This window comes from Platalea leucorodia, assembly GCF_965183815.1.
Source record: "Platalea leucorodia genome assembly, chromosome: 4".
Classification (NCBI taxonomy): Eukaryota; Metazoa; Chordata; class Aves; order Pelecaniformes; family Threskiornithidae; genus Platalea; species Platalea leucorodia.
Genome location: NC_138826.1, coordinates 65740401 through 65767794, shown reverse-complemented (window position 1 = coordinate 65767794; position 27394 = coordinate 65740401). Strand labels below are relative to the sequence as shown.

General features: G+C 38.5%; 1 protein-coding gene across 1 annotated transcript; it reads right to left on the bottom strand.

The window, feature by feature from the left end:
• Positions 1–6350: 6350 nt before the first annotated feature.
• On the bottom strand, positions 6351–23358 carry DRAM1 (DNA damage regulated autophagy modulator 1). The gene is made up of 7 exons (XM_082308353.1): positions 23105–23358; positions 17727–17794; positions 16220–16362; positions 12205–12382; positions 11091–11149; positions 9676–9768; positions 6351–7439 (listed from the first exon to the last, which is right to left on the bottom strand). Exons 1-7 carry the CDS (start codon positions 23260–23262, stop codon positions 7395–7397), a joined length of 744 nt encoding a protein of 247 aa, XP_082164479.1. The 5' UTR covers positions 23263–23358; the 3' UTR covers positions 6351–7394.
• Positions 23359–27394: the final 4036 nt, after the last annotated feature.

The window sequence follows — 27394 nt, the reverse complement described above, 5'->3', positions numbered from 1 at the left end:
CCAGTCCTGGGTTGAATGCTTGATGCACAGCGCTTTCTGCTCGCTGAATTTAACTGGGTGGTTTGAGAGTCAACCCCCTTTCATCCTTCAGCCCCTGCTCAAGAAGACTCAGTGGTCTGCAGGACTGCGTTTTTACTCCAGAAATTGTATTTTATTTGTCTCTTTGTGCATTTTTCCATATTGAATTTTTATCTGACAGTGCAATGAACAGTTTCCAACCCTGTCTTTCTTTAGTTTCCTCTCACTCCTCTTTAGTCCTAACATTGTTAAATATTTTTGCAACCAGAAGGTATTTTTGGAGTGAATATACTGCCATGACTCTCTGTTTTCAATGGCAACGCTCAGTTCTGGCTGCCATGAGCAGACACAAGATGCCATGTAAAACTGCAAGTTGATTTTTTAAAAAATCTGATTATATAATGTTGTACCATTCCTTTTGGTTGAAATTCCAGGAAAGTAGCAATAGGGATTTTGTATTGCTTACCCTAAACAGTAAGCATGTTTTAAATTCAGTTCAAGACTAAAAAGCTATGCTAATACAGTAATAATGTTCAAATTTTAAAGCTGTTTGGCAAGGAGGGGTACTGAAAAAATGTCAGATTTACCCTTTGACAGCACTGGCAATCACCCTTTAAAATCTGCTATAATACTATAATTACCCCAAATATTTGGTTTAAACACTTTTAAGCTAACCAGCCATGCCAGCTGTAGGCAGGATCTCAGCTGAGAGTTGATTTTGGTCAGCAGTCAGGTCAGAGAGCACCCATGACTTACTACCTGCATAGGTTTAAATTCCCCAGACATCAGATTGAGACCACAAAATAGAGGAAAGTAAGGCTAATTTGTTGACTGTCATGAAGAAAGATGATTTCTGGAACAGAATCACAGAAACCACATCCTAACACTAACATACTAGGAGAGCCGTTTGCCAACACAATTTGTGTGAGTTGAGTATTAGGTAACACAGAAGGACAGAGGACAAAGGGAGAAATAAGAAATGGCGCCATCTCCGTGCCCCCAAAATCAAGAGGAAGCCATGCCAATGGAAAGCTTCCACACTCCTGAGGAAATGAGTGCTTGCTGAAGCCTGTCTCCTGGTTCCTTGGTTGCTTCTAAGACTGTTCAGCTACTTGGGGACTTCTCAGATCTTGCCACAGTGCCATGATCTTTACACACAACAGCTTTTGCACTGGATTTCAAATTAAATGTTATTAGAGGCTTAATCAAAACTACATCCTTTGGCAATCTGTGGTATCGGTTCTGATACCTCAGGTCTAAACACTTTGCTTTGAACACTCAATTTCTGTTTCTTCAATAAGAAAACAAGTTGGGTTTAAGAAGGAAGAGCAGAACAAGCAGAGTCTTTGAGTTTGACGTCTCCTTCAAACTGCTTACAGAGAAATAACGTTTTTTCCAGATTCATCCCTCAGGTTATTCTGCTGACTCCAGAAGCTATCCAGGAAACATCCCCAGGCCCTATGAACAACATATGCACTTGGTGAGCAGAGCAAGAAATACTAACAATTAAAGCCAGTAAAAGGCTTGTAAACTGATTTTAGTTGATTAAAGGTAAGAAGATCACTTTTCCATCAAGTTAAGGTTCTTATCTCCTATTGAATTTGGATCTTCAAAGATTAAATAGCTGTCTATGAGAAGAGTGATATTTCATCAGGAGGAGTTTTTGAACATTACATTTTTGCCTTAAGATCAAGAGCTATAGTCAAAATCAGTTCTAAGCGGTAAAGACAAGAATTTACATGTAATCCTAGTGAAAATTCAAATCTGTACAAAATTCTATTTGTAACTTTTTAAAGGAAAAAAGCCCACAAATTATTTTACTATGAAAAACTATCCTGGGGAATAGATTAGCAATTGTATAAAACAATATCAATGGTAACCCCAAAATAATAGTTTTTGACTTTCCCAGGTCGCCTATATGAACTCAATTTGGCACAGATTACTAGAAAAAACAGAGCCAACCTAGAAATGCTGGGATATGACAAAGCCTAGCTGCATAAGCCCTTGTTTCAGATCATTTGATTGGAGCATAGTCAAGGTTTTTGAACTATCTACACGTTGGATGTTTGAGGGGGAAGCTGGTTGATTTGAACAAAAAAAATTCCTTTGAATTGTAGTATTGCTCAAGAATTGCGTCACCCAGTCACCCATAGACAGACAGAAAATAAATAGTTCCAGATTCTAGCTAAAATGAACAAAGATAAAAAAGAGCCTTTATGCACAAAGGTAAAAGCTAAGGCACATACTATATCTCATTACCAGCGTTATTTCCTTTTTTCCTGGTTAGAATTTCCCTAGTCTTCCACAAGACCTTTAAAATTAACTTTAAGCTATTGACTTTTTGCGTGGTTTCCACCTTTGCCAAGCAAAACAACACAAAACAAAACCCCTATTGCAGACAGATGACCTTCTCATACCGACCTGCCTCTGTATGTGACATCGCACACTTGAGTGACACCTGCTGTGACAACCTTACCGAATTGATGTTAATCTGTGCTGCCACCACTCTCCTTTTTCCCATTGCCACAGCAAAATACTCTTGAATAATTCAAACCAAAAGAAAAAAAAATCCACGAAAACCATCGCATGTGTTTCAACTATTTGATGTAGATTAAGAGGAAGGAAAGCTACCTCTCTGCAAGGAGATCCATCAGCTGCTAATATCTCTAAAAAAAGTAGGGCTACAGAGAGACTGTTCCTGCAGATGTCATGATGAAAGTCTAGATGTTCATCAGAGAAACCTTCTTTGAAGTGTACCTTCCACTTACAATGAATTTTATGAGTGTGTGTTGGGAGAGGAGTCATGTTGTGGAGTAAGAAGGTTCTAGTGTGTTAAAGATGTCTGTCAATAACAAAGTATTCATACTGTGTTAAAGCACTTTCTATATTTATTTTTTAAAAATCCATGCAACATTTGATGAGCATTTTTAGAGGAATATCTATGCTCAGCATGGCTTATTTAAGACCAAGAATACTGAACTTGTATAACTCCAGGTAAAATAATAAATGTTCAGAGGCCTGGATTATTGCTACACTTCGCAGAAGACATGCAAAAAATGCTACTCAAGTGTTTAGTTAGGCAAGGAAGTAACTGAAAACAGAATTATTACATGCAAACAAAAGTGGATTTTAAATAGATAGATACATACAGCACCTGCCTTTGAATTTTTGTTACAACCTGGCATGTCACTGTTTCTGGGTGCAGAATGGCTACAGTTTTGAAAAGTTAAAATATTGTTCTTTTTATATTGTTGTCGTCTCATGAAAATAAGGTCTATACTGTCTTCTGATGCTCCCTTGCAAACTGACAGAAGTCTATTGCAGCAACTGAGTAAAATGTACCTTCTTTGTAATAGGGTAGGAAAAAGGTCTCAAGGGAAGTGGCTTAATAATGACAGCTGAATCGCAGCTTGCACCAGTGCTCACTACAGCAAGTGGCTCCTTTGATTTAGACAAATTAATCTGAATATTGAAGTTGCTATGAAACTACATGTTGCAGTAGCAAAACATATTTACTTAGATTAAGCCAGGAAGGGATGGCAAGGAAACTTAGATCTGACTTGTTTTCCACAAAGGCATAATAAAAAAAACATTTAACTTGGTCTCCAGATGACTATTAAAAACAGTTAAAGCTACCTACAAAACTATTGTACTTGCTAGCCTGAACGTGGAAAGTAAACCCTGATCATGTGGTCTACTAGTGCCATCTATTGTGTACAGGGAAAAATACAGATACCAAATGTAGAAGTTGCCTATTTTTTCTTTAAAATGTGAGAAATACTCTTTCTGCATTACAGTACCAATTAGAAAACATAGCCAAAGATCATAAAATCACTTCTGTTTTTTGTAAAATACAGCAATTATTATCATTTATGTGTATTACAGCAACATGCAGGACTCTAACCACTGTTGGGCTTCATCATGCCAATACTGTTCCTGTATGCATGTATGGACCACAGGGGCACGCACGCACAAATGCAGTGAAGGACAGACCCAGCTGCGATAGTTTTAGTCAAAGCTACAGAAATCTTATCAATTAAAAGCTATTGCAACTTCCTCACATTATGTCAAATTTCTCCCAAATAAAGGGACATCAGCTCATCTTCCAAGGAAATGAACATTACCCCTTCTTAAAATCCAAGCAACATGCTGCCTTTCACCATTTCTTGGAGGAGAACAGCTCTTCCAGCTCTTCCAACTTCTTCCAGCGAGAATATTTGTGGTGGACATTGTAAACCACTAGGATCTGCTCACCAGCCCCAGACACTCTGAAGTCTTCAGCAGACCCTCCAAAAACCTGAAGGCTTGTGAAAATGTGGTGTCAAAACTGAGACTAAGGCTCTGTAGTCACAGAGCAGTTTCAAATATCAAGCTCTTGAATGTCTTTACAAACTTCATACTGAAATGTCCAAAACCTACTGATGTATATTACCGCAATACCTCTAGTCTGCTTGAAACTTTTGCAACCAGTATTACCCCAAAATAATAAAGCCCTTGCCATCAAGATGGTTTTGCTACAATCAAACATACGCTGCTGCCAGAGATAAGGCAGTATGCAAACAGAGCAGAAACAGCAATTTAGAAAGCGGTAGAGAAATGATTTAGCATAATCACTAAAAATAACAATAACTGTCATGTGATTTACTGTAGTTTATGCAAAAGAAGTTTCTCAACGATGGGCTGACAAATAGAAAACATCACACAAACAGAGGAGATGGTGAAAATATTTCTACCATAGCTCCCAAGAAAAAATAGCTATTTCTTGTTGCTAAGAAATGTGAAAATACAGAAAAAAGGATCTGTTGCAAAGGAACAGAAGTGTCCTGTGACATTATCTGTACTAACCTGTAGAGAACATTTGATTGTAAAAAGTTAAAAAAGTGTTATTTAACAAAAGTCATCTACTGCTAAAATGATACAACTTGGTAGAAGAAAATATTTTTCAATTGCTTGCAACATGTCAATGCATAATTCAACTAAAAAAATAATTAGGATCTTGACTGAAAAGCTGCCTGGAGCCAGAGAATAATCAAAGTGTTTTCAATAGTTCACTGCACAAATGAAAAGGTAATGATCCGTTGCCTCCATCTGCGGGTAGATGCATGTCGATATTTTTGACCTAACAAATTAAATAAAAAGCAAACCCTTGGTGATGCATTCTTTTGGTCATGAATGTAACTCATACAAAAATGTATCATCATGATAAACCTCAGAAAAATGGGAGGGATTTCATACGGTAGTTCTTCAGTACTTGAATTAACACGTTGATTTCAGCAAACAAGATTATCTTGATTCAGCCACTTTCTCTAAAAAATTTTTGTTTTTTTTTTTCTCTTTAAGAGACTGTGAGCACTATAAAGGTTGACAGACTCCTGGATAGGATTCTTTTGAGGAGGACAGAGTACTAAGAGATTAAATAATTGTGAACTTGTTTCTGGAGCCCTGTATTAGGATGATGATTTAATGTTTTCTTAGTGTTCTCTCACCTTGAGACTTGTGAAACTTATTGTGGTGATTCCCTGCCTAAATCAGAAAAATACAAAGAATTATTTTCCTGTTTAAGTGTACTTGGATTCACTGTAAAAACACACTAATATTAGTTGAGGCTGAACTTCAAGTTAACATAATTTCTTTTATCCATATAAACGGTTTAGTAAATTGATGAGCTGAAATCTGATATAATTTCAATAACAACTTCAGGCTCCTTATACTTTAGTTTAAGAAATCTAGGAATAAAAAGCAATAAAAGAACAATACACAATGCACTAAGAAGTATGGTCTTTTCTTAACACGGCCTTCAAAATAGCAGGATGTTGCTTTTTGTGTTTAGTGTGCATTTTCTTGTATTTCTGATCTTCACTTGAAGGAATGTGTGCCCCTTGCAGGATACCTAATCAGCAAGACATAAGTCTTGCATTTAGTCAGTACTACATTCAATTTTTAACTTGGTTGCAACTATAAACCTCTGCAAGATAACCTGAATACTGTGGAAAGCAAATCTGCCAGTGAAAAACGTTTTTCCTATTATTATTTGGAAGCACTTATAAAGAAAACGTGGACTCTTTTAAGTTGTCAAACAGCTGAATTTAATACAGTTTAAAATACACATTAAAGGAAATATCGACAGATGACCAGTCTTAAGACATCACTCTCCAAAACACGCATTTGTTTTATCTCATGGAAAATTAGCAAATGAAAATCATCAATATTTCTGCATAAACTGTGATAGACCATGGCACATGTAATTTTCAGAGAACTCGATTGATAGCCAAGTGGTTAATGCACTAAACGGAGGTAGTGAATCAGTCCACAAAAGACCCTTTTGCCTCCAGATACTTGTAACATCTGACTTCTCAATTAGTTCCTTTCCGAGTCTTTCATTACAGAAGTAAGTTTATAGCAGCAAATATGCCATATCTTCACTACAGAAGCTCTCCAGGATTTTTTTTTTCATCAGTTTTATATATATATAATACTCATACACATACAACTGAACACCTGAGAACTACTGGTGCCTCTTCTTGTTTTCCATTCAATCCTAATGACTTTTTGGAGGCCCTCTTCATTCCATCATTGTAGGTTAAAACACAGGCTGGAAAACTTCTGCTTTGTATTAACCAAATTGCAGTAAGATTTCTCTTTAGTAGATAGTGCATAAATGTAAATTTAATTTCTATTTCCACCTCAGTTTTAAGCTTCCTATGGCCAGCAGTACAAAAAGGGGAAAAAGGGGTAGACTTTTACAATATACATTGCAGTGATGATTAGAAAACATTTTCCAAGCAATATAGTTTAAACTTCTAGGATTTGTATTTGTATACAGTGTCCACTATCAGAAACATGTAGCATAGAGTTGCCATCTACTAACTGCAAATTTCTAGTCTCAAAACAAAGACGCCCACTTCTGCTCTCACCTTCCTCCACAGTCCTTGCAACTTAACAGAGTAGGAATTCGGCCTTAGTGTTTTCCATTGTCTTTAGACTTTCGTAACTATTTGCAAAGTGTACTTTCTCTAGTTTAAAACTAATGTTACTAATCAGACTATAACAAATGAAAAAGTATGGATATATCCAAAAGGGAAGAGCTGAGGAGATCAAAAGTCTTTGAATGACTTTCAAGTGCTTCTACAGATTGCTTCTATTACAGTACTTTTAATATATCAAACAGTGTAAAAATTACAAATTATTGTAAAAAGGTAGCAGGAACATTGCTGCGAGTTTTTAAAATGTTTTAGTGGATGCTGTTAGAGATGTTGCGGAGTTAATGGCATGGGTTCTTTACACAACTTTGAAAATCCCCGTCCCTCTGCAACATTTTCTGTAAGTAAAAAGAAACCTAGAATATTCATATATATAAAATATAATTTTCTCCACTATCAAGAGTCTTCATGTATTTCTGTTGATATCCTTAAAGAAACTCTCTAAAAGAAAAATAAAACAAGATCAGCTTAAGATAAATTAATTTTACAGTTCTGTGATATAAAGTACAAGGAAATAAAACAAAAAAATGTATTTAAGTGAAATACATACTGTGAGAAATTAAAAAAAAAAAGACAGCTTATTTTTGTTAGAGTCTGGTGGTTGTTTTTTCTGAATTAATAGTTTGGCTTTCTGTGAGTACCGGTTAGGACAAAAAAAGGATAGAATCTAATAAATCCTTCTGTCATTGCCAAACACTAACATTGGATTTCATGCTATTTTATAGCCTGTACTTTAAAATGTCTGCATTTTTATTTAGTTTAATTCCATCAGTTTCTTTTATTTATTATGTTCACAATATTTATATATAGTTAAACTTTCAGTGTTGAACACTTTGGGATCTGTGATCTGAAGCAGACATCAACTCATTTAGCTACTCTGAGGACTACAGCATTGTCTGCAAATATGTATCTCCAAGGGAAGATTTTGACTTTTGATAAAACAGATACCATCATATATGTAGACATCAAAGAGTGATGGACTAGCAATAAATACCTCCTGCCCAAAATGGTAAATGTAATGATGCATGCATTTCTGAATGGTACTTCAATATTTCTGTCAGATTTAGAAGACAATTACATGCCTTTAACATAATGCATTGTGCGATTCTGAACAATTACTTTTTTTTAAAAAGCATTTTGTTCTGCAGAACTTAGCTTTTTTTTTTTTTTTTTTTTTTAAATAAGGGAAAGCCCTACAGCCATGGTCTATTCAGTACTATCAGTCAAAAGTAAATGGGTGTAGAAAAGTTTGCTATTGGTTAGCAATATATGTTAACTCTGAATCCTTAGTTGAAAATTTATTTCTGGATATGCTTATGAAAGTTCTGTACAGATTATAGATAAGTATTAACCACTTCCATGCTGAGCAAGCATGTAAAAGTGAAGCAGCAAGTAAATGAATTACAAAGTTTTACATGATCTGGTGTCAAACTTCAGTTTTATGCCAGAGGACTTAGAGGGTTCTCACTATTTTTCCTCCCTTCCCACCTCCACAAATTCTGGATATGGTTTCCAGCAATTTATTACAGCACCAATTAGCTCACATATGTGATCTCGATTATTAGTTCTACAGTTACGCAAGTGCTTGGATCTAGTTTTCGACTTTCTGGGACTTGTGTGAGGCAATGGTATATATGAAAGACCTACGTATGGGGTATAACATCTACAGTGATTAAAACTGAGTTAGTTCATCTTTGTAATTATGGTATAAAGCAGCAGTTCTCAGTCTTTTCTATCTTAAGGTCTCTACTCCAGTCTTGCAAAGATCCAACTATTTTATGGGAAAAACAAACATCCAGAAGTCTGAGAAGGATAAGGAGGCCATGATCCTCCTAACATCTACAGTAGTATACAGGAGGCTTTGTCCTCAAATCTCCACAAGGCACTTGCCATAAGCAATGTTGGTTTTTTTTTTTACAAGTTCTTTTGCCAAGTTAAGCCTCACACATTGGTATTTTCAGCATTTTGTATCCCTGTACCAAACAAAAACCCCATGAAACACTAGGACAGCAGCTAGGACACGCTGTGTAAACAACAAGAGTTGGTAAGGCAAAGAGGCAAAGCTTGTGAAAGTAAGTTCAAGTCATGCCTTTCACAAATCATATAAAGTGTTTTCTTTTTACCTAATCTAATATTTTCTCTTCCTTAAAGTCAGGCTTGATGCATCACCAGATCCAGCTACCCAAACCAGAAGGTTTTCATGTCAATACTTTTCAAAAAGTATTTGATATTCTTTGCATTGTGAGGGAACGTATATCAAAATGTGAAATTTTCAAAAAGAAAGGAAAAATCTATGATTGAAATGCATTGGACTATTATATAAAATCGCTCAGGTAGAAAGAAATGCAGTTTTAATTGCATCATTTATTTTAGTATTATGTCACCACCCTTAGAGCGCCTTTTTCTACAAAAAGATTGGTAAATTAGAAGAAATTAATTTACTGAATAATTTTCAAGACCAGACACCTATTAAAATATTAAACTAATTTTTATGTTTTAAAACCCAGGGGAAAAATATTCATTAGGTAGACAGAAATCACTTCTGTGACTGACAAAATTTGTTTCTGTATAGCTTTGGTATATCTAGCTGAGACAAAAAATGGTAATTTTCTATTGCATTTGTTGTTACGCAATTCATAGCACTTCTTAGTCACTGCTAAAATACGTAGATACCAACCTGAAAATCTCTAATGAACGTTAAAAAGAAGAAGATAAAACCAAAGGCCACCGTCCATTCACAGATCGCACTCACAAAATGATAAGTATAATCCTGATGAAATGAGACATAAAATAAATTTTCAGATAAAACAAACAAAAGAACTGTGGAATGCTAGAAAAACAGACATTTCCTTCTGTAAAGTCAGCAAATATTCTAAGACTTATGACTCATCATCCCAATACCCTGTTGTATAAAAGTCAATTCAGATTAGTTTTTACAGAATGGTAAGTGTATTTATCAAGGTTGCATATGTTCCATTAAGCAACGTCTTGTGCACTAACATAAAATATAGTACGAGAAAACTACAATTAGCACAAGACAAAAACATAGCTTGAACATAATTTGCACCTGAAAATATTTAGTTCTTATGTGATGGATACCAAAGCGCCCATATTCAAAACTTTTACTCAGAGCCACTGAGTTCAGTAGTACTATCCCTTACAGTAAATTCTCATGATGTTTTAAAATGGAGGGCTACCCTTGTACAACAGTTCCTGACAAGACCTTTGTTTTTAAGTAGACCATCATAGAAAAAGTATGTAATATGACACAAACAGAATGTAAAGTGTTCCTTAACATGCCGTCAACAAATCTGCTTCAGTAAAAACATTTTCTCATCGTTGCATCTCAAATAAAAAAAAAAAACCTCAAGAGGTAGATATTACTAAAATTATCTAACTTGTGAAGATTTATCTCACAGCGGCCTTGCCACTGTCTGAAGTACATTTGCCAAGTTTGCTTTTATTAAGCTCTTCAAGCAGGATACACTCTCTGCATTATTTAATGTGTTTTTTGAATAGCTCCATGTGGCAAAGTTTGTCCAAAAAGAAAACTTACCTTTCATAATTATCATTCTGAGAACACTGAAATCAGTTCAAATACCTGATATTGACTTTAGTATGGTTCAGGTCAGACCCGCAATGTTTATCACAATAGTAAAGACTATTTAATAAAGAATGTTGAAAAAGCTGAAAAAACCAATGTTGTAAAAAACTTCAAAAACTTCAGAATCAAATTGTTCCACTTTTGTTTCGTATGTGAAGTTCATTTTCAAGAAATGTGACTATAAAAGGAAGTACAACAACTCACTGCTATGGGTAAGTTTCAAATGCTTGGTTAAAATGAAAGTCTAACTCTCTGAAGATTGACCCATCCGTGACAAGTTTTCTTCCCAAGCTGCAGACAGTTTTCTAATGAAGAAATAACTGGAAACCAGAACTGCACAAATCGGTGAGATTTCACAACTCTGTTCATGATAATGTACTATTTAAAGTCTCTGAAGTGTTTGTAATGCTATACACTTTTAAATAAACATAAAAGCATACCTCAAATAATATGATACAGGGTGAGTTGTTTACCTAATGAGATTTTACCTTTTCACCTGAAGTCCAATGAATTTTTGTCATGGAAATTTGTGAAGCAAACACAATCACTGGGGAAAACACAGTGTAAAGGAAACTGTAAAAGTTTAGTGAGTAATAGTGAAAATGTCTGCTTACAAAAAAAGACCCCATCTCCCCCTTCTGTAACACAGGAGATCCTGAACAACCAGAGTATCAAATCAAAGTATTAAGAAGACAAGTAAATGAAACACATTATTGAACGGTAACGGATAGCAGCAATCAAAACAAATTTCTGCACAAATAAAGGCTTCTGTGGCTTCTTCCAAAGTACAGAGGGTAAGGAAAGACAGTCCAAAACTTAGATCACATTCATGATTGAGAACTGTGGGAGTAGAGTCCCACATTGTTGGAAGGGGAGCCATGTTGGTTCCCATTCGTCCACAATAGGTGCCTTGATATATTTGTACAACTTTCTCTCAGGACTGGGGTCCTCTTTAAAAGCCCTTTCACAGCTGCTGAAACCAAAAGCAGGCTGTAGCTGGCTGGCTGATGCAATGATCTGCTGCAACCACTTTTCAACACTGGCAGATCACCTAAAGACCAATAAAATCAATGGGATGACTCTAATTTCAGCAGGCTGTGGGAAAAGCCAGTAAGTGTGTTGAGTGTGTTTCTAGGGGAGGCATCTAGTTAAGCCAAGCACCAACCAACATGATCAAAAGCATCTGCTTAGGCTTGAAGGAAATCTTGTGTATGCTAACTGTATTTTATATGTCCGTGTGTTAGGTTCATTTTAGAGGTAGTGGCCCCCTTTTGAAGGCCTTTCTCTGTACCCTCCTTCAAATGAAGGAGGTTGGAAAATTGATCTAGCTCTATTATCATATGATCCTATGAAGAACATTGGGGCATTAGATTTAAATAGACCACTGAAGGAAGAGATACAACTTTTTAGAAGACCCTGAAACTCATCTTTATGCTATGAACGGTGTCTTGTCATGCTATATGCATTATTATAGCAGAAATATTAGAGCGCCCTAAGCAAAGATTGTAACTTCATTTTCATCCTTTATCAGCAATGGCTTAACTTAAAAGGAAAGTCATGAATGCATAAAGGGAACACCGTGGGATACACCATAAAGGATACTGGGAATGAAAGCAATGCATGATATTACAGATATGGCCATCCTTATGTGACACACAAAGTAAGTGTTCCATTGTGGACAGGACTTGTAAGAGATTATAGACTGAAGTGTAATGTATACAACACCCGAGCCAAATGCCACCAAAGCTCCTATGTCATGGACACTGGGAACAGACAGCTCCTGGAAAGAGAATCAGCATAATGGTTAGCTGCTACTATTTGTACAGTGGTAGGAATCAATGAGCCTTGAGAAGACAGTAGCCACATTATGCTGGGCACATACGAGCAGTGAGAAACAGTCCCTTCTCCCAACAGTCTACACAGGGAAGATGAAAGAAAATGGAGAAAGAGAGCTCACAGAGGTAAACTAACCATGTCCAAAGCCACCAGGTCAGAGTCCTTTCCCATGTTCACATAAAAGCATAGATCAATTTTAGTGCTGTTCAACAGTTGGTCTATTACCAAATAATGTTTCCACAAACAGGAACTGGCTTGTGTTTTTCTTAAGAGGTTCCTATACCTCCTTTTTCCTTTTACCTTGCCAAAGATTTTCATCCCTTTGCATTGAAAGTCTAATCTGAGTTTGTGCGGCCATAGTCTAACTAATGGTAAAGTTTCATGGGAGCTGTTCTAAATAGTGACTGCTATAGCTCCATCGCCCAAGCCTCCGGTGGCCAGCCACAAGGCTCCAGGAAATAAGTCAGCAGAAAATTAGTTATATATTTAAAAAAAAAAGTGTTACCTAAAATAAGCTCTTGATATGAAGGTGTTACACTGCCAGTCTCTTAAATTATTCAGCCCTCTTACTCTTCCCCACATCATCAGCCACTTTTATTCAAGTTCCGCAACAGGTGAAAGTGTGTATAAAATTCCAGTATCACTATATGTGGCCTATATTTTTGTAACACCCTACCTATGGAAGATTCTCTCCTTTAAAACACAAACAAGTAGAATATCCAGTAAAAAAACAGATGAAGATTCCAGAGAAATTATTGTATTCTAAATGTTTCAAAAAATTACAAAGTTATGGCACCTTGGAATCCAATATCAGACAGGTAAGTTAGCTTCAAAGCTCCTTTCTGTCACCAGAGCATAGCAAAACATGTGCTATGATCTGACCTACTACGTTCTATTTTAGTGATTCAGGAAAACACATCTATATCCTTTCATTACATATTTTAACATCTTTCCTGCCTGGAGGCCACTGTTTTCTTTGTCTTGTAATGGTGATACATCCACATGCTCTTTTAAATTCTTTTTCCCCGTGCATTTCTTTCTACTCATTTCCTTCAATCTCTCTGTGACGTACTAAGTTCTGTCAGATTTTAAAGCATGTTCCTCACACAGGTATTTAAGCAGCATCTCATCTATACTTGCATTTTCTTCTTCTCTGTCCCACTTTTTGCCTTCCATATGGGAATGACAGGATTTGGTGTGGAAAGCATTAAGCAAGCGTAACTGTTGGCTTTTGCATTTAGCCTGATACAGAGCTTTTCTAACATGGCTCTCATGATTGCTCCTATCAAACTGGCACAGCTTCCCCAAAAAAGCCTATCACAGTCAACCCCCACAGAACCTGGGAAATGTTGTTACATCTGCTATGCTAAGCCTCCTAAGCTTTCTAGTCAAAGACAGGAAGATCTCTTTTTAATCATTTGTAACGTCTAACGGGCAAAACCAGACCTGCTAAGACCTGGGTTTTCGCTTTGCCTTATTCATTAAGGTCTACAGGATTTTTCCTTCCATATCCAATTATCTTCTTAAAGCTAACCCTCCACTGTCTTTCATTTCTGTATTTCAAGCATTGTGTTATTTAAAACAGAGAACAAACACATTATTCATGACCCTTACTTATTTTCTCAGAAACTCTTTTGTTTTTAGAGGGTACACTAAAACACTCCTAGTGTTTTCTCCCACCTCGTTCCTCACTTTTGCTAAGTGTTCAGACGCCAATACCATTAAAACCTCATGCCACCTACCATATCTTACCTTGAAGCAAAAAGGGTGAAAAAAATTTCCTTACGACGAATTATGCTACTTAAAAGACTCACCACAAGTGGCACTAGATTTGAGTAAATAAAAGCAAACCTTAAATATTTCCAGTATAATGTCACACCGAGGCCTTTTTAACAAACTAAATATTTTGCTTTGGAGAAAGAGAAAATGAACTGATGCCCAATAGTGTCAATCAGCTCTACTACAGTACTCAGATATGGTGTTAGCTCACCTAGTGGGGAAAAATAAGTGTTAAGAAACAAAACAGGTAGTGCACATGAATGTGAATGTTCTCCATGACCCACAGATTAGAGGGACTAGACCGAATGCTGAAGAAATAACTTCTAATTCCAGCTTTGCTTTGGTCTCCTGACCTGAAACAATCACCTGACCTTGAGCAAATCTCACAGCCTCTTCATGTCTCAGTTAGTCTACTGGTAAATGGGGATAAGAGTGTACCGGTCACTAGCTGTACACTATACAGTTAAAAGACCAAAGACTTGCAAGCCACCATTTCCATCTTCCTGGGCAATTAAGCATGCTCAAAAACCTGCTAGATCAGATCCTTATCTAGATTAGATCCTTACTGTGTTCTGAACCCTTCCTACAAACTGCACTTAACATGGAAAGCAAGGGCAAAGCAGAGGAAAGAGAAATTAGGTGAGGAAGGAGTTTATAAGCAGGCAATGAGAGACAATAGAGATTAGATAAGAACCAATGTTATAATTGTCAAGGGACCCCTTCAGAAACTTTAGGATCAAAGTTTCTGCTTCCCTGACTCTACCAAATTATTTTGCATTCCTGATTTGTCTTTTCCTTATTGAAGCTGAGTTTGTTTTCTATTTCAGTCAAGGAACACTGTTCCCCATCATCTAACTTTTTTTTTGTGCCACATATAAATCTAATCAATAAGAGCACAGATGTTTAAAAGTAGAATAGCATGCTTAGAACAGAGTGCAGCGTTTGCAATCCACACTCACTGCCTGGAGGTAAAACTAAAAAGAGCAAGATATCAATCTAAGGCAGAGTTTTTTGTCTGAAAATACCATGTCAATTACATGCAAAATTTTATTGGCTGCTGAAGCCCTGGTAATCTTTATTTTCAATTTATCTGTATGTTGTCAGGTTACTATATGAGCACAACAGTATTTACCAAAAATGTTCCCCAAGGCAGGCCATCCTTTAAAAGAAATAATTCAGCTGTTTCCACAGATTTAAAGGCAATATCTCAAACTACCTGCCAATTAAACTTGACTTGATTCTCAGCTGCAGTTTTCAGTGCAATTGTTCTAATACTTCTTTGTGTCAGAATCTACCTTATTACACACTTCCTCACTAGAAAAGCTGAAAAGAATAACCTGTTTCAATATTTTTCCTCTCTGTTAAATTTTCTTTCAGAAACTGAGGGCTGGACTTCTTTGATTTATAATGAGATGTCTTATCCTTTCTGGCAAAGTAAGTGGTAATTCTACATGTCTCTATCAACAGACTTAATATGTTGTTATGCCATCTCTTACAGACTCAAAGCAATGGGCTAATATTGTGCTCAATGTTCTAACCTGCCAGATAAGTCTAGTTTATTCTGTAAAAAATGCTGCTAGTGTGCGTGCCATCATTCAGGTAAAAATACAGGTGCTTTTGCTAGTCTGACATATTCTGCCCTATCTGACTGTAAGCGAACTAAACTGCGAATAGCAAAGCTTTTTAACAGCAAAATTTTCATAGTAAAAATTTTACAACAAAAGCATCTATATTAAGTTGTTTTCTAGTACAGACACGTTACAAGACAAGCACACACAAAATCCCTTACTGACATAACTGTACAAGCAAAAAATGTAATATATAGGGAGAAAGCAAATCAGTCTTTTTAAAGCTACTGAAAAAAGGCAGGAGCAAGAAAGACATTCTTACTCCATTTGCCAAGTATCCACACTGGGACAATGTTAACCACTCTTATCTATTTGGTTTTTTAACTGGTAAAACAACTTTAGTTTAATTTATGATATGAACCGTATGGTCATACCTGAAAAGCTGCAACTATACCCATTCCAATACAGCCCATCAATCCAATACACAACGAAAACATGTTGCACGAAGACCTAACAAAGTGTGATGACTCATTTTGCTTCTCTATTAATAAATATCTGATGTACATTGTAATTACACCTGAAAAACAAAAAATACATACTTTGTTCAATGGTCATGTATTGTTTAGGTTATAACACCTTGCTCTGTAACACATTAGCATACAGAATAAAATTATAAGCATAATGCAATAAATAATACTGCCTTTAACTCTACTGGGATGAAGAAGACAGGTAGTGAATTTCAGATGTATTACTTTCAGATAGAACTGTCTTAACATTATCTTAGTCTTAGCATTGCGCATTAATGCTATCTAGAAATAACTGCACATCACTTCAACAAAAACACTAATTTAGGCACAGAGGCACTGGCATTCCACATTAGGAATAGATGTTACATGGAGATGAACCATAAGCTAGAAGTGGGACAATTTATTCTGCCCTGATACGCAGTCCTATATCAGAACTACATCTCCTTATAATGGATGCCCTGAAGAATTAATACATTTTTGTATAGTGTAAACAGAAAAAAAAAATATAACTAGCTATGTATCCAGAAAACATTTTCAAAGCTTTTGGGACAATTCTGGCTGCTCTTTAGTACAACAGCATCCCCAAACCACTACACACAGATTTTAGTCCAGCCTACATGACCCCAATATGCAGTTCACTCCTGACAAACATCTCTACTGAATTAGAAGATCATGGTTCATCAGGATATAATAAGCTGTAGACTGGATTCCACAGTTCAGTAACATAGAACATAGTTTCAGTCTATCTACAGTTGGAAAAATAAATCGTGTAACTTTGTCCAGGCACTATGAAATACACCAAGGTAGTGTGACTGAATGAGGCTCTTAGAAAAGGTAAAATAGGTGATTTTTTTATACAATCATAGAATTGTAGAATGGTTTGGGTTGGAAGGGACCTTAAAGATCATCTAGTTCCAACCCCCCCCATGGACTACATGTATACAGAGGTACACAGCTTTTGATCCTCCATCCCCTAGAGGTGAATAGAAAATGCCAAACTTCTTGATTCAAGACCAGCAGACATTTTGTAGAGGAGTAGGGATCTTGCAGAGGAAACCAGGTGTTGCTTCAACACTGTTCTTCCCTTTGCTGCAGCATCCTAGAGCCTACTGTCTCCCTACATCAGATACACTTTTTGCAAAGTAATTAATGCATCTTTCTTCCACTTTTTATTTCCAGCTGCATTGACTACTTTGCACTGATGAGGTGCTCTTAAGAGACAGAAGTGCCTCTAAGCCTGCACTCACTGAGCCTAAGGACCTGGCCCTCTAGATACTACTTCCATCTACCTGATTGTACCACTTGACTGTGGAGTACTTTTTCTGCAGAATATTGTATGGACTGCAATGTAAGCAGACAGCTTTCACTAGTTTTCATTTCTTTGCTGTGTTCAAACCAAGTATCTTATACGTACCTAAAAGTGCTGAAATATTAATCATAAAACCAAAGATACCACTCTCCGGAGGTTTAGTTCCAGTGTCACTAAAGCAGGAAGAGAAAGAAATTAAAAGTTAATTGAGATCCGTGAAACATAAATGAGATGATGTACACATGAAACCCCAAGAGAAATGTAACTTGTGTGAACTGCTGCTATGTGCGTAAGACATTTAAACACATAAATTGGAATGTTGTCTGCTGCACGCTTAAGCTCCATTTGTAGTACTGAATCTTTCTTTTTAGAAAGAAATAGTATTTTTAGAGCATACTGTTTGAACTGTATTTCTTTCTTTTCTGTATGCAATATGCAGAGATGTGACAGAGCAATACTTTACTCCTGAATGACATAAATGATTACATAAATGACATTTTAGAAATAACATTTCTTTTATCTGCTAAATTAACACCATGATAGAGTAAAACATATCTAATGGCGTTCAGTATCCTAAGATGTGAGAGAACTGGGCTTAATTTCCTGATATGTTTGAAAGGACTTTACCCCAGGAGAGCAATTGCATTCCAATGCCCGGGAATGTTCCTAGGCACTGTTTAATTTACTAATGTAGATACAGCTTAAGAGTACTCTAAGCCTAGGTGTTATAAGTCTCTTCCACTGAAGGAATTCACCCTTACAGGGGATAATTAGAAGTTCACTGGGACAGACAGATGGAGCATGAGCATGAGAATATCTACAGAATTTATACACATACATACAAGCATATATATATATATATATATGAAAAACAACATATATACAAAATATATGTTATGTAGAAAATTGAATACTTTGATCATAGAATCCTTTTCCCTCTTTTCCCTACATATGTGCAAACACCCACGCCAGAGAATGCCCTTTCCTCACAGGAAGGACATATTCCTGGGAGTATGTGGGTTCAAGTTCCCCCAAGCAGGACTCTTTATACAAGGTGAGTGCTCTGTTGAAAGAATACTGCGATGCCGTCACCTCTTTGCACTATGTTTTCTTGTCTAACATTCAACCAGTTGATATCTATTCGATCAGGCTCTGTTAGTCAAGCCAATGGAAAACATGTAGCTCATAAATCCTTACATAATTTGGGTGTGAGCTGAGTTTTCAGTTACTCAGCAGTACCAAGAGGCACGATTGTGTGTGTAAACAGAGGCACCCAAGGAACACTACTGTCAGAAATGTAAAGACGTAAGGATTTTAGCTAATGTCAAAGTTCAGTGGAAACAGAGCAAAGATTCTGAGAACAAAATTTTCTCTTAGGTGTATGATGGGACAAGTAGGTACTAGCTAGAGATTTTTTTTATGTGATTCAAGACGATGAATACTATTCATTCCAACGGTGAGGCTGGATTAGTTTTCAGTGCTAAACTTCTGAACCTACCACTGAGTGCAGCCAAAATGACAGGTGCTCAGCATGAATGCCTGTGCTCTTAACACCCAAAAGAGAAAGCACTCTCTACATAAGCAATCATTCTTACAGATTTTGTGATTTTGTTAAGTTCAAGCCAGAAGAGTATGACCATATCAAAAGATTTAGTTTTTTTAGAAATTAATGTTTGCTCTCAAACCCCTTCTGTTACAGAAGCATTTGTGTAATCAGTTGCTAAGATGATTTATCAAGAACGGGAGGAAGCTTAGGGTGAAGGGAGAATCCTTTTCTATGACAAGCTGATGCAAAATACAGAGAAAAATCTTGTATTTCTTTTGACTAGATTGGTTCCAAATTCTCAGACAACAAAAGCTTGGACCAGGCTTTTAGACAAGTTTTTACAACTTCTTAGGCATTAAGAATCCGTATTCATCTGTATTTTCTTGTTATAAAGCTTTCTGAAGACATGCTCCAGCTTGTACTCTGTGTTAGTCTTATTTCTCTTTGATGGTGGAATTGATGAAAAAAGTACAGTAACTCTCATTTTTTTGTTTGACACATCTGAAAAATCATCTTAATCCATGCTTCATTTAGCCCATTTTTTAACCTTGAACTTCACATCTTTTCCTCATGTTTCTGGAGTGTTTTCATTAATATGACAAAGGACTCCATTTAAAAAGTGGGCCACTTATGACAATCTTGAAGGAGTTTTGCAAATCAGAAACTGCTCTATGCTAAGTACAGGACTGTGATCACTTCAAAGCTTTTGAAGGACTTTAGGTGAGAAGAGAATGGAATCAGCACATGCAAAGAAAGCCACTTGAAGTTCTTGGAACACTTCACATCATAAAAGCAATCCAAATAACCTGAAATTGCACTGAACTCCATTTTTTAATTAAAGCTTTTCTCAAGCTAAATCCTTATAGGTGAATTTTGCTATTGTTGATTTTTACACTCAATAATCTTAGATGTATGCTTTCAAGAAATTTCATACCAAGAATACTATATCATATCTACAATGTATTTACAAAGTACTGCACTGCACTTTTAAGGACACAATCTTTTTAATGCCATATTTTCCACTGAAAAATCCCTGAAGCTAAATGAAGACTTAGGTACATTTTTGGTTTACTTCTGGTCTGCTGCTTTGGAAAAAAGGGGGGAAAAAAAAAAGTATTTGTGACAGTTACTTTCTTTTCATGAAAAAGAAAAAAGCAACTGGCACATATGAAACAAAAACATGTGCTCACTTATTTGCAATGGTGCATAGGTGAGCACAACCACCACGGAAAAGATGAGGAACCAGGTATGAAAATGACAGCATTTATGTCACTGTCTCATGTAGCAGAATTCTACAAACAGTCAAACAGTCTTCTGAAGAGTGGAAAGACAAGAAGGTAGAGGAAACAGGGAATAAATATTTTAGAGCCAGAAGATTCATCATAATATTTTCTTCATAGCCACCATAAACTATTTTTCTCCACACTGAAGCCTCAAATTTTTAAAGTGGGAAGATTATATTCTGCCTACAGGGATCCTGACTGATCCAGAGGTACTAATTGGCAGCAAATACCTTAAGGGAAATTCCCTTTACTCTTTCACTGAGAATTCAAACCACCAAACAGCCACCCCAGCACATCCACATTAGTTTGGATTTTGAGTAGTATGAGCAAAATAACTAATTTGGGCACAAGTTAATCATCTTTTAGGCCTCAGCTGCCAGAAAACACAAAATCATATTCATTTTTATCTACCCAGAAATGTATTTATATGGTTTACTTGATGAGACATTAGCACAGTTTCAATGACAAATTTAGATGTGCTCTTTCTCTCACTGTGACAGCTGTTATATGGTAAACAAATAAAATTAACAAGTTATCTCAAGACATACACAGGGTACTTGAGGAATGTAGATAAGAATTACAGAATGTTGAACTAAAAATTGTCAGTATTTTTCTCCTTTATGTAACTGGAATTTCCCCATGCAAGCTCTACTTAATTTTTATAGTTCATTTTAAGATATTGCACAACTGAAATGTTGCAACATTCTTCCTCTTCCTTTTTTATCACTCTAAGTTTCACTAAATCACATTCTTAATCCCATGATTCAGCTTGTTAGGCTAAAGGAATGACCTGCAAAAATAAGAACATGAACTTTTGCATGACTATTGTCCTGACTGCGTAGAAGGAATCATCATATTACTCCCAAGTGCATCTTCTGCGAAGATCATATGCTCAGATCATGTACCTTTAGAATTATTACAGATTGTTCACCATCAGTCAATGTATATCCTTAGTCCAAATGTTGTGTTAAAAGGATGTAAAATAAACAAGACATCTGTCTTTTAAAAAACTTTACTAGCAAATGCAGGGGGCCTGAAATGTGAGTGGGTTCGGTGTTTTTTTAATCACTGACACAGCCTCATACGTATTGCATTTTTTAGAGTATGTGGACATTTATTGTAATTCCTTAGTTAAAAGATAAGAATGTTTTTTTCACTGAGGTGTTCAGTTAGATTGATATAACTATGGCAGCTGTGATACATTCATCAGAGTTGTGACTTGTACGTTTGGTTTACCTCTTCAAAAAGAATGACACTTACAATTGAGATATCTGGGCTGTCAAGAACTTGACTGCAAACACAATTATACAGAAAAAAAAAAGGTCCTGTTCTCTCATGTATTTTATTCAAGGACATGGCTTCAACCTAAGAAACACCATTTGGCAAATTTCTTACTACAAGACCTCAAAATCCTTCTGAGCACAAACCATGTACTGAGCATGGACACAGTTATATCAAACAGTTTATTTTTCTTGCTTAATAATGGATAAATTGCACTGGTTACAAGTGCTTTTGTGTCAGTAAAACTGTGTATGTAATCAAGGAAGAGCATGAGTATAACCACAATTGTTAAGGCAGCAGAGTGTTTGTGCATGTACAAGCACAAGGCTTTCCAAGAGTTGAGTCCAGATTTGGGCAGATAATCTTAAAAAGTTTTGCTAACGTAAGCATGAAGCCCAATTTTCTTTGGCTCAATTTGAATGAAGCTCAACTTTCTTGTGGGTTGCGGTGTCATTTGCACCATCTTACTTGCTTATGATGACAGACCCTAATTTTCAGTCAGATTTATGTGTATGTACAAATGAAGTTAGCAGTCTTCTGAAATTACGCACATCCTAAAAGTCCTTCAAGGAATTAGGTCTAGATGTATCTTGAAAGATGTCTTTGAAAGTCTTTTTTAGATCTTGTATATATCAGAGACCACTCTTGGATTTCTGGCTTACCTTTAATCTGTAAGAGCTAAATACTAGCAATTTCACAGCTCAGATTTAAATGTTAACATAAGCAATGTATATACAATGATTTATACAGAATTGGCCTTAAATGACTTAGGCTATAGAAAAGAGATGCCACTCATCTCTCAGGGAGCCTTTTACACTCACTGTTCCTATGCTGAAATCTTAATCATGCATGTTTGTGGGAGTGTGTGTCCTACAAAAGCTATTGTAGGGCTTCAAGTCCTGTCACTACCCGGTGCAGTTTGCCCAAGTTCTGGAGTTACAAAAACGAAATTACATTTCCACCACTGACTCCAGGGCAGTGACCCTAAGTTTTGCTAGGATCGGGCCTGCAGCGCTCTTTGGCTCCAGCAGGTAACTCTTTCAGGTCCTTTCTACCACGTCCATCAGCGTTGGGGTCCTGAGGCTCTCGGAGAGGGCTGGGCGCCAGAGGTGTGATGGGTGACAGGAGCGCACAGCGGGCCCCTGCTCTGCCTCCCCTCACGGGGAGGCCCCGCCACCGCTGCCTCTCCTTCCTCCGGGGAGCCCCACACCCGCGCCGGGGGCTCGGCCCCAGCCGCGGGGGGAAGGACCCGCGGAGCCGGCGGCGAGGGGGCCCCTCAGCACCTCCCGGCTAAGCCGCCACCTCACAGCCCGGGCGCCACCCCCCGCGCCCCGCCGGCACCTCAGCCGCTCCCACCGCCGCCCCTGCCTCACCTGATGTAGGGGACGAGGGGCTCGACGTGGCCCGCCAGCACGGCGGTCACATAGGAGATGATGAAGGCGGCCGAGGACCAGCTGACGAGCAAAGCGGGGACGAAAGCCACGCCGGGCATGCAGCACAGCATCGCCGGCGGCTGCCCTGCCCCGGGCATCAGCGGCTGGGGCGGGAGCGCCCGGCCGGGCTCCGTGGCGGCGCACTGAAGTCACGGACCGTGACCGAGGACTTGCGGGACGCGCGCACACACAGACACACACCCCCACCCCCACCCACGCACCCCGGCCGGTTCCCGTCGTCCCCCGCCAGGCAGCGGCGCTGCCACCTCCAGCAGCGCCGGGGATCCCCCGCCGCCCGCAGCCTTCCCTTCCCTTCCCTCTCCTCCCTCCTCAGCGCCCCCCCGGGGGGCAGCACCCGCGCCCGCCCCGCCCGCCGCGGCTAACGGCCGCCAACGGCTAACAGCCCCGCCGGCCCGGCGGGGTGCCGCGGGCGGTGGGGAGCGAGGGGACCGGCCGAGGTGGTCCCGTTCGCCTTTCCCCTGGGGCGGCACCTCGAAGGGCTTCGGAGAGTTTCCGAGCGATGACGGAAAGTCCCCCGACGGCCCCGGCCCCGGCCCCGTGCGGGCTCGGTCGCCGCCGGCTCTGCGGGTCGCACACGCCCCGGTCGGGGGCACGGAGGCGGGCTGTGCTGCCGGGGAGCGCTTGGCAGGGTCTGCGGGGTGTGCCGGCGGCCTGTGCGTTCGCAGATATCTTTAAAAGGAAAAGGACTAAAAATGCAGTCCAGTGTCGGCGTTTATCGCCTCGGGTTTCGCGGCTTGCGCTCGCTGCGGGGCCGGCGGAGCTGCCTGCGGGCGGCCAGCCCGGCTGGCCGGGGCGCAGCCCCTCCTCGCGGGGGCACGGCACGGGGGGTGCAAACCCGTTCAGAAACCCTGGGGCTCGAAGGTCTCGTTGTGGAGCCCTACGTGGGGCAAAACTCATCCACCTTGGGCTTTCATTTCAAGCACGTAATGTAGCCTTGCTTTGCAAATCTTCGGAGGGATTCACTTTTTCACACGCTCTGAGGGAAACCACAGTTTAATTCAAAATCATGCCGTGTTCCACATTTTTGCTTCCGTTTAACCTGAAGCCATGGACAATCTGTCAAGGTTGTGTCTATTTCCTTTGACTCATATTTATCTGCTTTCCAAACTAACATCCAAATTCATGGTCACCATTCTGAAACACAAATAACGTGCACACTCTGTCTCTCTCCTTTCGTCTCCTTGAAAATTTATTGTGAGTCTTGTCTTGCTGCCTTCAGTAGACGTTCCCTGTGGTGGCAGGGTAGTAAATTAGAAGGTGAGTACCTTGCACGCTTTTGAAAATATTAGGAAGCAAGACAGAAGTTTAATAAAAGGACTTGGGATAGTGTACTTTGGTGTAAGTACAGAAACGTAATCACACCACTTATTCTACCGCTAAGACTGTGGAGGTACTCTACACCTTATGCCTTTTGGCAGTAGCATGTTGCTCACATTCTTATCGTATAACTTGACTTTTTAGGTATAGGGAATGCAAGGGTTTGACAAAAAAAAACCCCAACAAACCACAAATTCATACTTAATCTTTCCATAGGTAATTTGTCTTCTAGTAATTTGGAGTGGCAGAAATTCCTGGCTGAAAGAAAGGGTTTATTTCTTCTTAAGTTAGAGTTGCAAAAATAACAGAACAAAATTAATATTTGAGCTGTCTTAACATCTGCTGATTTAAAACTTTTTGTTTAATTACCCCTCACTATCAGGTATCTTTGTTGTTTCCCTTGAAACAGAAAATTAAAAGAAATACTATACAGGCACTCTATCTAGTCTCTTTGGTAAAAAAATGGACTGCAGAAATGTATCAATGTTCACTGTGTTTATAGAAGTAGAATTTGGCTTTATTTTTGTCAGTAACAGAGTATTCTGTTCGGGTTCCTTGTAGAAAGAGGATAGGATTCACTTTATTTACTGCATCAACATTTAAATGACATTGTTGGAAAAACGTTTCATCCACCGTTCTGCAAAATCACATTATACTAACTATAGTTTTGTAAGTACTAAATAACTCGCTCTTAAGTGAGAGTTGAGTATTTAAATTCTTCACGTGACTTTTTGCAGTGCCTGGACATTATTTGAAGCGAAAGAAAAAGGCACGTCTTTGGCTCAAGCAGGTGGTAACTTACTGTTTGGCGATCACTAGCAAAGGCACTTTGTTGCTATGTAAACATTTAGTACAGCTCATGTGATGTTTCTTTATACTTTTATTGTAGGAGTTAGTGACAACATATAATTTGAGCGGTGATCTTTAGTTCGTTTTTGTCAGCAGCATTAGTGTATTGTTCTTCAAAAGATTGTTAGGAGATGCAAGGAGTAACAAATACAGGTTGCTTACAAACTTGGGGGAAGTAATTTTATTTATTGGACTTGAGAACATTAGTGTGATATTTCAAAGAAGGTCTATGTATTTTGATTTATTGTGCTTTGGAAAAATTATATAAAAACACTGGCAGTATAAACATTTAACTTTGGACTTGAATGTAGCTTTACTGGATTTCTGTAGATGAAAAATTAGATAGGAGGCGGCAATGTGCTCTCGCAGCCCAGAAAGCCAACCGTATCCTGGGCTGCATCAAAAGCAGCGTGGCCAGCAGGTCGAGGGAGGTGATTCTGCCCCTCTACTCTGCTCTGGTGAGACCCCACCTGGAGCCCTGCGTCCAGCTCTGGAGTCTCCAGTCCAAGAAAGACCTGTTAAAGCGGGTCCAGAGGAGCACCGTGAAAATGGTCAGAGGGCTGGACCACATCTCCTGTGAAGAAAGGCTGAGAGAGTTTGGGTTGTTGAGCCTGGAGAAGAGGAGGCTCCAGGGAGATCGTATTGCGGCCGTTCAGTAGTTAAATGAGGCTTATAAGAAAGATGGAGAGAGACTTTTTACCAAGGTCTGTAGTGATAGGACAAGGAGCAATGGTTGTAAACCGAACGAGGGTAGATTTAGATTAGATATAAGGAAGAAATTCTTTACGATGAGAATGATGAGACCCTGGAACAGGTTGTCCAGAGAAGTTGTGGATGCCCCATCCCTGGAAGTGTTCCAAGGTCTGGTTGGAGGGGGCTTTGAGCAACCTGGTCTAGTGAAAGATGTCCCTGCCCATGGCAGGGGGGTTGGACTAGATGATCTTTAAAGGTCTGTTCCAACCCAACGCAAACCATTCTATGATTCTGTGGTTTAACAAAATGATCGGACTGCTTCCTGTATGGTTAAAACATTGAAATAAATTTATGCTTGTCAGTGCAATATCATATTACAATCATTAGAAAAACAGATGTGTCAAGATATGCAAATAATAACATCCATGTTAGTGATTTGAAAACATATGAAGGTAAAGGAAATAGTCATGGAAGAGACCTAAAATAGGCTATGCTGGTGGTACTTGTATCCCCACTTTTCTTCTATTTTATTCATAGTCTGGTTTCCATGGATTTTATGTTTATCATATGTGACTATTTTCTTTACCACATTACCTTCTGAGGAAAGTCAGGTAATTTCAGTTAGCTAAGGTGCATAAAGAGATCTTCTGTGCAAAGTGTCATGTAAGCTCATTGTTTTGTTTTGTCACCTACATAGCACTCTTCAGTTTTTAAAATATTGTGTCCTAGAATAAGTTTTGCCTTGGCACCTCCAATTTGAGAATGGTTATATACTGATTTTTAAATCTATCTCTTTCCCATTCCACTCTGTCCATAGCTGTATTTGATTAAAAAAAAAAAAAAAAAAAAGCACTGATCACACACATGCACTCCCGCTGCCTTGTGGGTGCGTACTCCACGGACTTTTTCCACTGCTGGTGAAAAGTTCATTTATTTGTCATTGGCAGGCATTCTCTTTCTAACAGAAAATAGAGGTAGCTAAAAACAATTTGGGGGGAAGGGCTGGTTTGAAGGCTCAGGGACTGAAACAGTAGTGGGGCAATCACATTTTCTAGATACGTAAGCATTTCTAGATACAGAAGCACTTTGAGCATTGATAAAAAGGATATTGAATAGCACGTTCTAAATCTAGCCAGATTACTTGCACACTTCACTTCTCTGGTATGTATGTATCACATCTAGACCATTTTTCCTAGTGAATCCATTCTGGTATTTAAACTATGGAGGTTGGGGATTTCTGGACTGGCTTGTAAAGATTCCTGGCTTCCTCTGAGAGAAGCTGAGACAGGCACTGCCATGGCCTCTCTTGTAACAGCATGGTCCTGGTACTGGTTTGCTTCAGGCCGTCCC

Coding starts and splice junctions, on each gene's coding strand:
- DRAM1 (XM_082308353.1), bottom strand. CDS start 23,262: ATGCCCGGGGCAGGGCAGCCGCCGGCGATGCTGTGCTGCATGCCCGGC. Junction 12,383..16,219: donor GTATAGTTGCAGCTTTTCAG/GTATGACCATAC, acceptor TTCTCTTTCCAG/GAGCTGTCTGTTCCCAGTGT. Junction 7,440..9,675: donor CGTTCATTAGAGATTTTCAG/GTTGGTATCTAC, acceptor TTTTTCTTTTAG/AGAGTTTCTTTAAGGATATC.